The sequence below is a fragment of the Vespula vulgaris genome, chromosome 3, assembly GCF_905475345.1.
Source record: "Vespula vulgaris chromosome 3, iyVesVulg1.1, whole genome shotgun sequence".
Classification (NCBI taxonomy): domain Eukaryota; kingdom Metazoa; phylum Arthropoda; class Insecta; order Hymenoptera; family Vespidae; genus Vespula; species Vespula vulgaris.
In genome coordinates this window covers 4236653-4249318 of record NC_066588.1, presented here as the reverse complement: position 1 = coordinate 4249318, position 12666 = coordinate 4236653, and the positions used below count along the sequence as shown (strand labels likewise).

Genomic DNA, 12666 nt, shown 5'->3' with positions numbered 1-12666 from the left:
CGTGAGACATAGGAACAACGATTATAACGATCGTGTTGGAAAATCGTTGGATCGAACGAATATATAACGAACGAATTGAGCGCGAAAATCAAAGAAAAAGAAAAAGAAAAAATAGTTCGTCTTTAACGAATTTCAACGAACGTGATGTGATTTTTGAATTTGTTATGGTAACACGTTGTCTTTTTTAATTTTTTTTTTATTTTATTTTTTTTTTGTTACTTCATCGAAAAAAACGTTTTAAAGATATGATTTGTTCATAGAGACGATCTCTGACAATTTTTCTTGTTATCTTTTTATTTATAAATAAAATCGAACGGGAAAAATTCAAAAAAAAAAAAAAAGAAAAGCAAGGAAAAGAAAGGGAAACGAAAAACAGTCCATTTTCATCGAATTTCAACGAACGCGTCACGTCATTTGATTTTTAAATTTGTTACGGGGACACATTGTTTTCTTTTTTCTTTCTTTCTTTTTGTTTGTTTGTCCGTTTGTTTGTTTTATTTTTTAAATATTTTTCTTTTGTTCCGTCACTTTGTTTCGTTGAAAAATGAAAAAATATTTAAAGAAATGATGCCTCCTCGTTGGACAAGGCTAGGAACATTTTTCGTTCTTATTATTTTCGTGAAAGTCACAAAAGAAAAAGTAAAATAAAATATCTTATCCAACGTGTTGCGTGAATATTAAAAGAAAATAAAAAATAGAGAAAGAAACAAGAAAAGAGAGAGAGAGAGAGAGAGAGAGAGAGAGAGAGAGAGAGAGAGAGAGAGAAATAGCTCGAAATAGATTTTTGTAGTATGTTGTCGTTGTTATTTTTTTTCCTTTTCTTTCTTTATCTTCTTTTTCTTTTTTCTTTTTTTTTCAGAGATATTCGAGAAAGAAAAATAGAAAACGAATGAAAATTTCAAAGAAATGTTTGTTCCCTTTCCCTTTTTCCTTCTTCCTTTTTTTTCCCCCCTTTTTTCTCTTTCTTTCTCTCTCATTTTTGCTTCTTTTCATCGGGTTTAACCCGACTAAATTTCGAACGAGAAAAATGGGAAAATTTGTCGTTCATCGAGGACGTCGTTGCTCTCCTCGTCTCTTTTTCCAATCCTTTCTCGACAGGTCAAAGGACAGCGGCTGTCCACGAGGTATTATATCTCTCTATCCTTGATCCTTCCTAGCGATGCATGAAAAGCTCGTTAAAACGAGAAGTTTTTTCCGCTTAATCGATTCTCGTTCGTAATCTTTTTTTTTCTTTTTCTCCTTCTCTCCTTTTCTCTCACCCCTTTCTCTTTCTCTGTCTCTATTCCTGTCTTCGTCTTTCTTTATTTCCTCTTATTTCTCTTTTCCTTTTTTTTTGTGTTCTTTCTTCCTTTCTTTTTCATATTTTCTTTCTCTTCCCGGAATATCAAAGATTCAATGAAGCGTATCGCTGAAGTTGACAGCGGGGCTTCCTATCGAGTAAAAGTTTTCGAGATCGCCGTCCGAGTGACGTGAAATAAAAATGTTCCCATCCCTTTCATCCTCCATCTTTCTCTCTTTCTATCTTTCTCTCTTGAAAAAAAAGGAGGAACGAAGAAACAAAATCATCGGATAGATTAAACGGCTAGGATAAACTCGTTCGTAATATCACTCACGTCGTGTCTCCTTTAAATTATTTTTTTATATAGTTTATTATTTTATTTCTTATGTCTCCGTTTTTTTCTTTTTCGTTCCTTCTTTTTTTTTCTTTTTAATTTTATTTTATCCAATTCTTTTTATCTTATGGTGTTAATATGCTTACATTAAAAATTATTACCAATTATTATTAGTCATATATATATATATATATATATATAAAAGTCATATCTGTGTATTTGTTAATAATAATATATAATACGGAAGTATGAGAAACTTTGGTAAGAAGTGTAATGCTGAAGCGTCGACGTGTCAAGAGTACATGATTGATAGTGCACTAACGAACGCCTTATTCACTCTTCTCGATCTCTCGTGTTGAATTACTCTGAGCATGCCATCATTTTCTCGTCGTCAATTATGTATTTTATAAACTAAGATACCTGATAATGACGTTTAAAAGTTAAAAATAATATACATTTTTTTAATTTCTATTTTTGAAAATTTCCATTTAAATATCTTTATTGAAGAAAAATTTTCAATTATTGTTTTATAAAAAAGAAATATTTTGTTGAGGTTCAAGAAACAAAGAAAAAAAAGGATGGGAATGAAGAAAAACGAAAATGAAAACTTAATCACACTTAGTAAAAATTATAATTGTTATTTCATTGGGAAAGAAAGTATCATTATTTATACAAAAAAAAAAAAGGGACAAGAAGTGAGTCGATAAAAAAAAATTTCTATTTTTTAGGTCATCTTTATAGTCTCAAAAAAAGATTATAATTATTATTGTATCGAATGAAATATCATTATTTATAAAAAAAGAAAGAAAGACACCAAAAAAAATTCATAATCACGATATATAAAATTTCCATTTAGACGAACGTCATCCGAAAACAATCATTTCGTTCATGAAATAAAACGTCGTTGATTATGAAAGTCGAAAAAAAAAGCGAAGAAGAAGAAAAAAAATAATATACAAATAAAAAAAAAAAAATAAAACAAAAAAAAATGAAAAGCAAGAAACTTGAAACCGAACGTTATTGCAGCTTTTCCCGTGTATGTTGATTTTTAATTCGATATTACAGAATTCTCATGTGTAATAGTTAGTTGTTCGTCATTGTCATGCAGAATCTGTCATCATTTTGTAAATCGACATATTGATCTACACGATGCATCACGTACCAGAATATATCTATTCGTATACACTATACCTGTATATATCGGTGATATCATAAATATCGGTTTTTCCTCAACGAACGATGATGAAACATTCGTTTCCTCTGTTACGAATGTTACGAAACGAAACGAGCTGAAACTTTGTGGATAGTAGTCTCGATAAACTCTGGAAACAATGTTAAGACGATAAAATAGAGAAAGAGATAGATACATATGTGTGTCTATATATATATATGTATATATACATATATATAATGAGAAAGAGAGAGAGAGAAATAAACCACTCGGAGATATTAATAAAATCATTAGAGGAGTCTGCAAGAGATGAGAATAAACCAATTGGAGAACAACGAATGGTGCAACGTGGTGTTACTTTCCTAACCTAATTGTAATAATAATTCAAAATGGCGGAGGAAGAAAAGGAAAACATAAGAAAATTAATTTACGGAGTTTCGGAGAAACGAAAAAAGTAATTGAAATTTTGAAAAGGATAATAGGACGGATGGATAAACGTTCTCGTTCGAAGCAAATAATTTTCTAATTGTAAAATGGCGACGACTGGCTTATTATAGTCAGAATATAGTTACTTGAAATGAAATCGATTTTGGTACGGATAATATAATTTCAAGAGGATAGTCATTGTCTAAAAAGAAAAAGAGAAAGGAAAAAAGAAAAAAAAAAGAGATGATAAGGAAGACGAAAAAGATCTGAGAAAGGATTTAATCATTTCTACGGTAAATACTATCACGAAGTTAATCCGATATCTTGTTAGATCCGGTCGCATGATCTCTTTTAATCTTTTTATGAAAAAAGTTCGAAAAAGAAAGGAACGATTTATTTGTTATACAATCCGTAGTTTGTCGTATAGCATTTATAAGAATATTATATAAAAATGAAAGTAATACTGTATTACTTATATTATAGTATATAGTACATTTATGATATTACTTAATAGTTAGTTACTATTATTTTTACTGAATAATATAATATACTTATAGTACATAGTAAGTATATATTATAGTATAGTACTCTCTCTCTCTCTCTCTCTCTCTCTTTCTCTCGATATAATTATACTATTCGTGAATATAAATGAGAAAAATGTGGGGTACCAAGTGTCGATTATATTATATATATACACGTGCGAACTAATCATGGAGGGGTTGAAGGTATAGAAAGGGATGGTTAAGGAGCAAGTATAAGATTATCGTATTTTTATGGAGATTACATGCACGTAGAAAATTAATCCTATGTATACGTCGATTTCCATATTTTTTTCGTACGCTTGTGTTAACTATCCACACACACGAACACATCCACACACAGAGACAGACAGACAGACAGACACACATAGATGATATATAATAGTAATAATAATAATAATAATAATAATAATAATAATAATAAAAATAAAAATATATATCCTAGATAATTTTAGAACAATGTAACGCGATCCGAAAATGCCGAGAGCTATACAATGTTTGGATCTATAGTCCAAGGAAGGAGTAGGATATTACATAGCCGTAACGGGAAGCGCAACAGCAGTTGCGTATGTTCCTATTATTCTGGGCATAGCTAGTTTCAATATGCTACTATCATCCGAGTAATGTTATATAGGTACGCGAACGTGGCAGGGATCATCGATTGGTTCGGGTGTTTCGAGTAATCCAGAATGTTCTATGGAACGATCGACCTTTCCACCTTTCCACCTTGGAATCCAAAGGTCATAGCAAATTCCAATCATTGGTCATCGACTGTAGAGGGTTCTTCTACCCTCATTTTTTTCTTCTTCGTTTCTTCTTCCTTTACTTTCTAATTTCTTTTTTCTTTTTCTTCTTTTCTTTTTTTTTGTTATTCTTCTTCTTCTTCCTTTTCATCCTAGTTCCTTGTGATTTTTCTTCCTTCGCTTCCTAGTCTCTTCTCTCTTTTTTCTTTTTTTTCTATATCTAATATTTTTCTAGTTATTTATCCTTTTTTTTTTTCTGACTCGAATCTCCTTATCTTTCTTTTCAAGTTTCTTCTTCCTTTTTCTTTATCTAATGTTTTTCTAGTTATTTTCTCATTCTTATTTTCTTACGACTTGAATCTTCTTATTTTTCTTTCTAGTAGTTTGTTCCTATTTTTCTTTCAAGTTTTATCCTCCATTTCTTTGTCCTAGTGTCTTTCTAGTTTTCCTTTCTTTGCCTTCCGATTGAAATCTTATTATTTTACTTTCAAGTTTCCTCTCCTTTTTTTTCATCCCTAGCTCTTTTCAGTTTGCTTTTACCTTTTCGACAAAAATTTTCTTATCTTTTTTTTTTTTTAAGTTTCTTCTTCTTTGTCCTCTCTTTGTTTCTTCTCTTTTCTTTTCTTTTCTTTTTTTTTTCTTTCGGATTGATCGATCAACGTCTTTATAATTTGAATTATCCAACGTAGAAAATATTAGCGTTGATTTTTTAGCCATTAAATATCAAAAATTGTTTTAGTAAACAAAATATTATCTATGATGTTACTTTATTTAGATACAAAATATCAAGTATTTTTGTAGTAAATTAAGATCAATATATTACGTGATGTTATTTATTTAGACGTAAGATATCAAACAATACAACATTTTTTACAATACAAAATACGATAGTATTTGTTTAAATATAACTTACAAAACATTTTCAACAAACGATACTAATGTTACTCATTTCAATATAAATTATTACAAATTACGATCTTACTTATTGGCCGATCGAATGGTTTCTTTTTATTTTTATTTCTTCTTATATCTTTATTTTTTATTCCACTTCATCATCTTTTATTTTTACTTCGTTTCGATTACTTTTATTTTTATTTCTATTAAACTTCCTTCATTTTTATTTCTCTTCATCATCGTACTTTTCTTCCCTTCCATTCTATTTGCTTCTTATTTCTCTTTTTCATCTATATATTATCTTCATTATCTTCTTATCCTTCTCCCTCTTTATCTTCGTAATTTTTTTTTCTTTCTTCATCTTCATCTTCTTATTAGCCTTCCTTATTATTTTCTTCTCATTTCTCTTTATCTTCTTATTGTTCTCCCATATTATTTTTGTTCGTAATTTTCTTTTTGTTAATCATCTTCTTATTCGTCTTCATCTTTATTATTCTTCATCATCTTATTATATTATATTTTTATCATCATCGTATTATTATATTTTTATCTTCATCATCTTATTATATTTTCTTCTTGATTGTCTTATTATATAATTATTTTTTTTCTCAATGTCCTATTATATTTTCTTTCTTCATCGTCTTATTATATCTTCTTTCTTTATCTTTTTCTTTATTTCCTTCATTTTTTCATGCTTCTTTTATCTTCTTCTTCTTCTTCTTCTTATTTTATTTATTCTGCTTCATTTCCTTTTCTACATCGGACGTGTCAAAATGTCAATAGATACGATATCTCCTTTTCTCTCGTTCTTCATATTTTCTTAAAAAAAATCTTCTTAATGAAAAGTCAAGCAACTTTGCTTATCCTACTTGGCATCTCATTTTACAGTTGATCAAAAGCTGAAAAGTATCTCGGTTTATTACATTATATTGTTTGACTCTAAACGATTTGCATTATTCATGAACTTTTATATTAAACATCTAACGTTAACAAGTCATAAGAGTAACTTGGAATTTTTCCATTAGAAATTAATATTAATATTATTTATTTATTTTTTATACACCAATAAACAATAATTGTAACTGTTGTAGTCACGATTATTATTATTTATAAAATACACACACACATACACACACACATATATATATATACATATCAATAAAAAATATATATCGATATATGTATACATTTTATTATCTTTCTAAAGATTTATCTTTAAAAAATGATCTATCAATAATAATCATCCATCAAATAATAATTTTTAACGAGGACAAAGTTTTCTCGTTTAACTTCCATTTTCATTTCATATTTATTTGTAGTCTCGTCGTTTATTATCAGTGTTATATATCTATATATTTTATCTGAAAGAAGTTTTAACAAAAAGAATCCGATAAAAAGCTTCTCGTCGCAGTCAACGTTCCCGTAAAAATAAAAAAAAATAAAAAAGAAAAGAAAAAAAAGGAAAGAGACGGGGGTAAAAAAAAAAATAAATCCACTTCGCCCGAACTATTAAAAATATTTTATTTTAACTTTATTTTATTTTACCTTCTGCTCATATCAAATACACAATCGCCAAACCGTAGAAATTTATCTAACTAACCCCTATATAATGCCTATAACAATTAACAATGTACATTTCTTCTTTTTTTTTTTTATATTTTTTTTTTTATTACCCTTTATTATCGAAAACGTAGCGATATATATTTCGCTACGTTGACTTCGAATTCGCGTGAATTCATTAGAATAGATATAAAAGAGAGAAATAGATAGATACATAGATAGATAGATAGAGAGAGAGAGAGAGAGAGAGAAGGAAGAAACTACTCGTCCGTATTATTTCAATAACGAATAAAAATGGATTCGGACGAGGATTGTCGAAATTGAAAGAGTCTGAATCTGTAAAATAAAAGCTCAGAGAGATTCTGGTACATAGGATATCTTGAAATCCACTTGATTGCGGAACTCATGATAGATAAGACTGACGGTCAAATAAAAGGGTTACCAATGAAAGAGAAAGAGAGAAGGAGAGAGAGAAAGAGAAAGAGAGAAGACTATATCGGTATATCCTTTAATCATGTCTAATTCTTCTATCTACTGTGCTAATTACAACGTGTAATCGCTCGAACGAACTTTGATCGTTGCCTATTCTCTCGTCTTTCGAATTTTATTGAAGATATACTTAATTTTCTTTTGTATTACTTTTTTCTTTTTGATGTTTTTCTCTTTCTCTCTCATTTAATTTCGTTTTCTTTCTTTTTTCTTTCTCCATTCACTTCACTTTATCTCGAATTTCGTTTTTATTCTTTCTTGCAATCTAAGGTGAAATGTTTCTATCCGTATTTTATATATATATATATATATTTCTTTTATATATAATATTATGTATAATAATATTATTATAATATATAATATAATAATAATATATAAAATAATATGTATATATATATAAGGTGATTTTATATAGATTACTAAATATAGTAACGTTAAAAAAATCAGTTTGATTTTATTGTTTCTTTTTTTGTGACAAACCATTACAAAATAAAAAAGAAAAGAACGTTTCAAAAGATTAATTTTTTGATATAACAAATGTAACATGTAAGGGAGTAGAAATACTTTTCAATAATTATTTGAAATATATTAATTAATTTTCTAACTATTTATAACGATGTCAACATTCTTTTCATTAGTCACATTACGATTGGATATATTTATTTAATTTCTTTTCTTTCTTTCTTTTTTTTTTTTTCTTCTTTTCACGAATATTCCCTTCATCGTACAAAATAAAATAAAGGATATCTATATACCTATATCGTAATATACGATAATGAAAAAAGTTTGTGGGTGGCACAATGAGCTCGGTTAAAGTCCGGGACCATGGTAAAACGAAAGAAAGAAAAGGAAAAAAGGAAGGTAGAAGAGAAAAACGAACGAACAAAAAAAAAAGGAAAAGAAAAGAATAAAAAAAAGAACCAACAAAGGAGAAAAAAATTAAAATTTTTTAACCAATACCAAACTTCTCTTAACCGCGTGAACTCCTTTATCGATCGATATTTAATAAAATTAAACACACACACACACACACGCGCGCGCGCGTACATACGTATATGTATAAAAATATGTACGCATACATATATCGATTTTTTAAAACTTGATTCAATTTCAATCGGAGATTTTATATAAATAAATGATCACAATTTTACATGAATAAACGATGTAATACAATTTCATATGCGAATGTGGAAATACTACTGGGACACATTTGGATTCAGCAAAGTTCCGGTTATGTTTACAAGTGACAATATTTTACAGGAAATGTATTCATTGAATATAACTTGTGTATATATATATATATATATATATATATTCAATCTCAGCACAGGGACGTTATATATATACACACATATATATACACACACACATACACTTTATCATTGTTTATCCTTTAGACGACACTCGGTGGATAGTTATTCCAAAAGCAACAACTACATTGTTTCAAACCGCGTAACAGGAGAGAGAGAGAGAGAGAGAGAGAGAGAGAGAGAGAGAGAGAGAGAGAGAGAGAGAGAGAGAGAGAGGAAGAGAAAGAGAGAGAAGGAGAAAGAGATCATTGCTAACTCCGACTGTCTTTCTAACTCCTAACTTTTGAATATCATCTATGAATGCTTTTACATTCTATAGGAAAAGTTTGATCTTTTGGAGAAAGAAATATTGAAACTATAATAATGATAAGAGAAAGAACTCAAGAACGTATATAAAAAAGAGTGAGAGTGAGAGAGAGAGAGAGAGAGAGAGAGAGAGAGAGAGAGATAAGAGAAGAGAAATTTTTCGTAGAAAAACTTTTTACAGAACGCTGAGTAAATTCTCTCAATTTGGTTTAAATATACATATATATATATATATACAATACAAAAATATATACATATATATATATATATATATATATATATATATATATGTATATATATAATGAAAGAAAAGAAAGAAAAGTTCGATATTTTACGAACTTCAAGAAGAATAAATAACAAGTGAGGTTAATAAAAAAAATGGCCGAAGTATTAATGCCTATCGCATTTTTTCGTGAATTTTTCCAGCGCGAAGGGTGCGTCGCGGCAGGCCGCGATTAGGTACAAGGGGTGGCAAACATATGTCTCCATCCGTGCACGGTAACTCACCCTCCAGAAGCGATTGGTTGCCATTGGATATGAGAACGACGCCACCGGCGGCCATGCCAGCTTTTCGTGGATTTGAAGAACCCTCGCCGGACGGTGTGGTGAGTTTATTTTTTTTTTTCGATTTTCTTCTTTTTTTTGCTTTTCTTTTCTTTTTTTTTGCTTTTTTGTTTTTTTTTTAAGGATATTTAATGATAGTCATATTTCTCACAGTAATCTGATTCACTAAGAAAATTTTCATATAACGATATATAACGTGGCTATTTTGTCTGGTGTCACATTCTCGTTATTAATTATCGGCTTTAATGAACGCTTGGCATTCATCCGACAACAACCTCCAGTTATATATATCCCTAGACATCCTTGCTTTTCGTATTAACCTTCGCTTATCGACTACCCTTAATCTTCTTTTCGCCTTTTCATCACACACCAAGTGATGCGTCTGTGTGTGTGTATATAATAATGATTCAAACGATCTATGTTACTACTACTACTACATAATCACATAAAATCATCTTTTTTTTTCTTTTTTTGATAATCTTCTTTCACTTTTTACTTTCTTTCAACTTCATTTTTCTTATCAATACTACTGCTCCTACTATTATTACTATTCATTGCAATACTTCTATTATTTGATCACTGAGTAAGCGTATAAAAAGGAATATACTTTAAAAATCTTTTTCTCACGCACATTTTTTTCTCGTTCATTTTTTTTTTTTTTTCATCAATATTACTACCACCATCACTATTACAAAAACATATGAAAAATAATTACCTTTTCTTTTTTATTCTCTTCTCATTCTTTTTTCTTTTCTTTTTTCACTCTCCATCTTTTTCCCGTTAATAATCTATCACCACCATCACCACCATTACGAATATGAATAAAAGAGGATGTATTTATTTATTTTTATTTATTTATTTATTAATTTTTTTTTATTTTTTAATTTCCTCTACTTTTTTATTTAATATTTCTTTAAAACGTCTCAACGTCTTTATCATCGTGGTCGTTACTGTTCATTCGTTGCAGGTTCATTTAGGCGAGGGCATAGCCGTTTGCGAGGAACAACTAAGGGCTGTGAAATGGAGCGATTATCGGAAGTTGACCCGTGGCCTCGCTGCTATATTATTCAGCCCAACGGAACTAGCTACATGTTCTGTCACGGGACAACGTTGGAGTCGTGCAGGAACTGCAACCGAACGTCCGGTTAAACCGGCACTCGACAAAGCCAAAGTGCAAGCCATCATATGTGAGTGTTTCTTTTTGTTTTTTTTTTACCTCTCGTTTATTTCTCTCCTTCTCTCTCTCTCTCTCTCTCTCTCTCTTTCATTTTCTTTCTTTCTTTCGTCATATTTTTCTCTTATTCAACGACGTTTTACTTTCTTTACTTTAGAACGTGACTTATTTTTGCATACGATCGGAGTTCGAAGTTACTCTAAAAGTGTTTCCTTTAACAGTACCATTGTGTGCACGATCGAACTTTTGAAAAATATTTTACTGCGTTCGATAATTCTCAACGATTTAATATTTTATATATACGTACATATATATGTTTAGTAAAAAAAAGTTGCTAATGGTATGTCTAACCAAAGTTTGAATTTTTATTTAATAAATTTTCTTCTGTCTGTTCTTTTTTTTTTTTTCTTACTTAAATATACAGATAGAAGATATTTTGATTTTGGATTTTACGATAATTTGTAATGTGGATTTTTTTGACGATTTTTAATAATTTGAATATATTACAATAGTTCAAACGTATCAGTCAACATTGTTATTTTACACGTTTAAAAAAAAAAGTAAAAAAAAAAAAGAAAAAAAAAAGAAAATACACTATCATAACATTCATTCTCAATTTGATCCAATATAAATTAGATCAAACGAATACCATCAGAAATTTTAATTTCTATTTCGAGAATGGTGAGAATATTTTTGGCGATCTTATGAAAATGAATCTTGAACACGTTTCAACGAATTCAACAACAATGTTTCCACATCTAAAAAGAGCTCTAGGCAAAAGGAGTGGCCAAGCTTGCGTGCCAACGTCTATTGAATTTTCACGTGCCAAAATCAACATAGTCAGTTCGAATCGACATTGGTTACGTCTATGTATTATGTATATATGTATATATATATGTTACACACACACACATATATATATAAAAGGTATATGCATACATATGTACACACACACACACACACACATATACTCAATGTTCAAAATAAAGCGTTGGTTACGTCTATATATGTATTTATGTATATATGCTCTGTAGATATGAGAAAAAAAGAGAACTATTCTTATATATATCGGGTGTTCGAAATAAAGTGTTGATTACGTATACATATGCATTTATATCTACAGATAAGATATATATATATATATATGTATGTATGTATGTGTATCGAATATACTAAATTAATAAATTTTGTATCTGGAAAACAGGACGTTTTTGAGTAAAATTGTTCGATAAAAAAAAAAGAGTTATCAGACTTGGAGTGAAAAATGTTACGGCGATCGATTGTTTTTTATTTAGTGGATGACTTCAATTTCATCATTTTAAGGTCTAGTTTTTTATTTTTTAATTTTCTCTTTAAAATAAGAACATATACTTTTTACAACGGCTATGAAATATTCTCCGTAACAATATTATTTGTAAAAAAAGAGGAAAAAGAACGAGTATGTTTTGTTGGAAATATTTTTTATACACATTCAATTTTTCATTTATATCCATACATTTCTCTCTCTCTCTCTCTCTCTCTCTATCTATCTATCTATCTATCTATCTATCTATCTCTCTATCCTTCTCTCTCTCTTTTGCGCACACTCTCTTTGCAGCCATTTTATGTTTACACTTCGCTTTCATTAAGTACTCGATGGTTATGTGTATGTATGTATATACGTATGTACGTGCGTATGTATGTGTGTATCTACTATGTATGTATGTATATATGTATGTATGTATGTATGTATGTATGTATGTATGTATGTATGTATGTATATATATGTATGTATATATGTATGTACGTACGTACGTACGTATGTATGTATGTATGTATGATTATAGGATGAGAAAAACAAAGTATGTCTGTGTTTATGTGTGTATGTTTTATATATA

General features: G+C 29.1%; 1 protein-coding gene across 1 annotated transcript in view; it reads left to right on the top strand.

Moving 5' to 3' along the window:
- The window catches only part of LOC127062420 (protein abrupt-like), a 61929-nt gene that overhangs the window by 35858 nt on the left and 13405 nt on the right, over positions 1-12666 (top strand). Inside the window, exons 6-7 of the mRNA XM_050990615.1 lie at positions 9478-9656; positions 10583-10802. Coding sequence (XP_050846572.1) covers positions 9478-9656; positions 10583-10802 — 399 coding nt within the window. The remainder of the gene's footprint in view (positions 1-9477; positions 9657-10582; positions 10803-12666) is intronic.